General features: G+C 41.3%; 1 protein-coding gene across 3 annotated transcripts in view; it reads left to right on the top strand.

Moving 5' to 3' along the window:
- sdk2a (sidekick cell adhesion molecule 2a) overlaps window positions 1–5315 on the top strand; it is a 110678-nt gene that overhangs the window by 60129 nt on the left and 45234 nt on the right. For all 3 annotated transcript variants that reach the window (XM_014025582.1, XM_014025573.1, XM_014025591.1), the window contains exons 3-4: window positions 1313–1419; window positions 1542–1689. In XM_014025582.1, the coding sequence (XP_013881036.1) occupies window positions 1313–1419; window positions 1542–1689 (255 nt within the window). The remainder of the gene's footprint in view (window positions 1–1312; window positions 1420–1541; window positions 1690–5315) is intronic.

Here is a 5315-nt window from a genome sequence, read left to right as displayed (position 1 = left end):
ATGTTTAAAATTTTACTAAACTAAACAGCCTACAGTATTTTTACAGTCTTTATTTTACAGTTAAAATGTATTTTTATCAAATAAAGTCTAATGTTACAGCTAATGAGGGATCCCTTWAAGCGCCATACTACTTGATGGTCCGATACAGTCTTTGGTTCTTTTCCTTTAAGTTTGGTGTATCCTATTATTGAGTCGCAAGTAAAACAGTCATGTGTGTTTAACATAATTATTCTGCCCATATCGAGGCAGGCTTCTGCTCAGTGRAAACACAACCAGGGCGGMGGGTAGAGTATGGCCTGGAGCTGGGGCAGGTCGAGGCCTTTCAATGCAAAAACGCTTTGTGTGTACCCTGCAAGTCACAGTGACAGTCCACAGTCAAAGTCACCTTCTATCCAGTTCGAGCCCCATTTCCAGGACTTTATTCACAGTCTGACCAAAGCCCTAGACACGGACAAACAGTCTTAGGGGAGATTGTGTGATTGTTATCGCTGCTATCACACAAACACACTCACCCAGCATCCCTCCTATCCTTTTTCACTCCCTCATACATCTTCTCCCCAGCCCTCACTTTTCGTCTTCCCCTGTCTCTTCCCTCAGCGTTTGGCTGCTCTCACGTGGCTTAGTCTCCGGGTCTGCCTCGCAGGCCAGCCCTCTGCTTATTATTCTTCACCATCCTTGATCAAAGAGTAGAACTGGAATCCATTTAATCAGAACCCCACCTCCCCACCACCACCACCACAAACTCCCCACGTCCGAATTGCAGAGCAGTGCAGAGTAGGAAACGATGGCTGTGGTAAATGCCACACTGCTATGTGGCTGAACCGTTTCCCGACTAAGCATTTGGGTTAGCTAGTGAGCTTTTCACACACACCATTTAGCATGAATGTATGTCAGTCGGGTGGGGAAGACAGAGCTGTGGCTGTCTGAAACATGTGACAGGTGCTTGTAGGATTTGATTGAACAGACTGAAGATACAGGATAACAARAGGATTTTTGTGAGTCCTGCCTGTCAGGAACTCAGCTGTGCTAGTGTAAAAAAATAGTCTCTCCTTTCTGCAGCTCTGTATTTACCATCCAGCATTACATCAAGTCACACATGCTCTGTTATAGCTTAGAGTGTTTACCTTTTACCGGTAAGTGGAATGCCATTTAAGCTGTGTTCTAGGTGCCCAGGTAAAGAGCTCAATTAATTTTGCATCCTTAGCGTGGGTGATATAAAAGCACCAAGATGACAAATGCTTCTGTTTGTCATGCTGATGATGATCAATTGCACTTGTGTTTTTTTTTGTTTGTTTTTTTGTGTACCCATTAGATACCTGATCCCCTCGCTAGACCGACTGCATGCTGGCCACTACCGCTGCATTGTGAGAAACCGAGTGGGTGCTATAATGCAGTGCAGCACAGAAGTGCAGGTTGCCTGTAAGTGATAGGCTTTTTACGTGCTCCTGGCACAAAAAAAAAGACAATAATGATGAAAAAAATCATTCTTTTTTCTGAGTTTTTTTTCCCTCTCTCCTTCATTAATTTTTTACATCTCCTAGATATGGGTGGTTTTGTGGAGGGGGAGCGCTCTCAAACTGTATCCCAGGGCGAGGGCGCTCTGATCCACGCACCGCGGATACACAGCTTCCCGAGGCCCCAGATCACTTGGTTCAGAGACGGGCGGAAGATTCCCTCAAGCAGCCGCATGTAAGTTGTGCTCTCGCCCCAGCTTGGCTCCTATGGTTCGAGCCAAGTGTTTGTGTGAGTTTGACCCACGTGTGCGTGTGCTTGGCCCAAGCAAACGCATTCGTATAGGAGTCGTTCTGAGCTCAGGATTTCTGTTCTTTTTTTTTTTACTTCAGAGTTCCAGCGGAGCTCAATACTGCTCGCAGATTTTCACCAATTCCCTCCCCTCACACCACGAGTGAAGTTTAGCAGAATGGTTGATGAGTGAATGTTGGTGCTAGCCTTGTGTTCATCACTGAATTACCTCTCAGTGATAAAGCGGGTTATTATATCCCCCCCTATTGACTTTACAGAAGAAATGATTGAAGGGTAGAGATGGATCTGGCAGCGGGGGAACCAATTAGACAAAATTCGACAAAAGGCTTCAATTGATGCTATGATTGAATGACAGCTCTCAGCCCGGGTGTTTTTTTGTGTGTGTGTGTGTGTGTGTGTGTGCGTGTGTGTGTGTCTGTGCACGTGGTACGAGTCTGTCTAAGTTTGGGTATACATTGGGGGGTTCAGTGGGTGACTGTATGTCTACACAAGCTGTTCTCAGTCTGTGAGTCAGTGTGCGGTAGTTTTATTTTTGTTTTGTCAGATTCCTGCCTGTTTAGATATGCAATTTTCCCGAGGCGACACTGTGAAGGTAATCACCTGAGATTAATTTTGCCTTCCTGACAAATAGAAGTAGACGGTCCACAAGTCCTCAGAAACCACCTTCTCATTTCTTATTCAGCAGTCAGCTGTACCATGTCATGGCTGGTATGAAGACTTCCACCCTGAGTGAAGCGATTGCTTGAGATATAGATTTTTTTTTCCTTTAGAAAATCTTTTAAAAAGTAGAAAAGAAAAACAGCATGAACTCTGTATGAAATTATATATATATAGTTTTTGCAGCAATTTTTGTGTATCCAATACAAGACCTGCTAACTACGCTGCTGAGTTTTTAGGAACAGCGAAAAAGTTTGCTCTGTAATGATGTGAAGCACGGGAGAAACGCTCAGTGTTTAGTGCTTGTTTGCTTCGTGCAGGCCACATTGACATTTCACAGGTGTGGTTATGTGTGTGTGTGTGTTTGTCTGCTTATTTAAGTGTCTGTGAGCTGCAGCTCCTAATTGTCCGGGAGTGTTTATTCCACCCCGATCAAGCAGATGGTGGCAGATATACGAAGAGCCTAATCGGGCCGCATGCTTAGCGTCAACTTTCATTTAATAGGCCCATCACAAACATCTTGGACTATCAGCTTAACCGGCATCACTCATCGCAGGGGCTGTTAACCCACAGACACAAAAGGAAACAGAAAAATATATATTTTTTTTTGTTTGGAGGCAGTTTTACAAACAATAACAGGTGCAGCTTTGAAACACTGATTTCCTGAATGTCAGTGGTAAAATGAGTCTAAATGCTATTAATTTGGGACAAGTAACAAATAAACTGCTTCAAGTGCAAACATTAGAGTTTCTTAATAAACAATAATGAAATAAAAAGTAATTTTAGACATTTTCCACAGTTTGTCTACTGCTTCAAATAAAAATGTTCACTTTCGCCATGCTGCCACAGAATTACCGTCTTTATGAAATGAGACCGCGTCGTAAAAAGCAGTTGAAACAAGCTTACCTTTGACACTCCTCCGTGCTTCAGAGCGAGATAGTAACAGATCCAGGCAGGCGACATGATGTGAAAAAGTGTGTGTGTGTGGGGGGGCGGTGCAGTCCTGCACCTTAGTAAAGATATGATAACAAACTAATGACATAGTGTGTGACCGAGTGGCTACTGGAACAACAACAAACACATGTTTGTCTGTAATGGCGGCCGTCTACGGTGTTCTGAAAGTTTGTATCCCTGAAAAAACATTTCCCCACCAGAGGGGGCGCTCGAGAGTAGGAAGTAATCTGCTTTTCTCCCACAAGATGGCCCAAATCTCATGTGAAGTCTCTGACTTTTGTGTTGGCGCATCCTGGTGGACTATGTYTAAAATGCCAGAATTCATATGATGCTGCTACAGCTGATATATATTTGTTGTCAAAATACCTTTTAGTACATATGTTGTTAAAATAAAATGAACAGTCCAATGATCATTTTACTGATATGTATAAAGACTGCAAAGGCTGAAAAATCTTGAAGTCTGCATGAAATTGGAGGTAGTTTGAGGATTAAATTTTTTATGCTTTTTAAGCTCAAAAAAAGGGGGGGGGTTGTATTAAACATGAGATCGTATTATACATGATAAAATACTGTAGTTCATTTGTTTTAGTATCTGCAGACCAACGAACATTTTCGCAAACAAACAGCCGCGCCCATCAGCAAAACTTAAACTGTTGAAATGTGCAGCTCTCCCGCTGATTATTATCGCCTCGCACCGAAGGCGAGGACAGAGGTGGAGCAATAATGTTTTTGCTCGTGTCTGTGTGTTCGTGTGTACTGTTACGAAGTATCTCATGAATCACTGAACAGATTTTAATGAAGCTTTTAGAATGCAATCATTGAATTTACATCTACAGCTGCTTAACTTGTGGAGTCGATCCATTTCAAAGTGGCCACCACATCTAAACAAGTTTTTTTTTAATGGCTTTGAATCAGTCAGATGTAATGATACAGAGCTGAAATGTTGGTGTTGTAGTTGTCTGTCAGTCACTTGCAACGCCAACTTCAAGCGTTAAAAGATCATGCAAGATCACGCAATATTGCACCCAACTGTGCATATTAGTTTCAAGATTTGACCAAAATCATTTCTCTACATAAGATGATCTTGATCTTAAGACTCTGGCATGAAAGGCAGTGGAAGAAATGCAGCCCTTCAAGGAATGCCAGCCTATAATTTAGAAATGAGAATGACCGAAGAATCTCTACTCTGCTTACAAAATAGTGGTGAAATTTTTTTAGCTCTTCCTTTCAGAATCTTTGCTAGATTACAGACGGAAGTGCTCATAAAATTATCTTTGTGTGCTGCTTTTTAGCTATAATTTATGTGCATGCTGCTGTGTCTGTTTACCCTCAGGACTTATTGACTGTAAGAAACAAGTATCCACTAATTTAATGATCTGAGTGGGTCTATGTGTGCTTTTATGTGAGTATGTGTAGTTAGTTTTGCTTACAAATTCGTGAATATGGCAGTTGATTGTGTGTGCGCGCGTGAGTGTGTGTGTTTAATTTTAACTCAAACAAGTGGATCTAATTTCGACTCAGGGCTAATTTTGGAGATTTGTTAGTCTTATTATGGGGCTACAGTTCAGTGAGTGTTGTAGGAATTGATTTGGAGAACATTCATGTTCAAACATGAAGGACTTAAATGTGCACTTTTTATTAATATAATGCACAGAGCTGTAAAGTAGCAAAGTAAAAACACTTTCAACTCTTTACAATTAAAAAATGTAAGTAGAAAGTTGTTGCTTCTATTTCATTTGGTCTTGTTTTTGTTCCTGCTTGTTGTTGTTAAAAAAAAAGCTAAGCCTTGCTTTCTTAAATCCATTCAAAAAGTATAACAGATTTTGTTTAGAGACTAATAAACTAAGCAAGAGCAGAATACAGCGGGTAAAATAAGTATTGAACACGTCAACATTTTTCTCAGTAAATATATTACTAGAGGTGCTAATGACATGAAATTT

The sequence above is a fragment of the Austrofundulus limnaeus genome, unplaced genomic scaffold (genome assembly GCF_001266775.1).
Source record: "Austrofundulus limnaeus strain Quisiro unplaced genomic scaffold, Austrofundulus_limnaeus-1.0 Scaffold4, whole genome shotgun sequence".
NCBI classification, from domain to species: Eukaryota; Metazoa; Chordata; class Actinopteri; order Cyprinodontiformes; family Rivulidae; genus Austrofundulus; species Austrofundulus limnaeus.
This window is presented reverse-complemented; position numbering and strand designations above follow the sequence as displayed.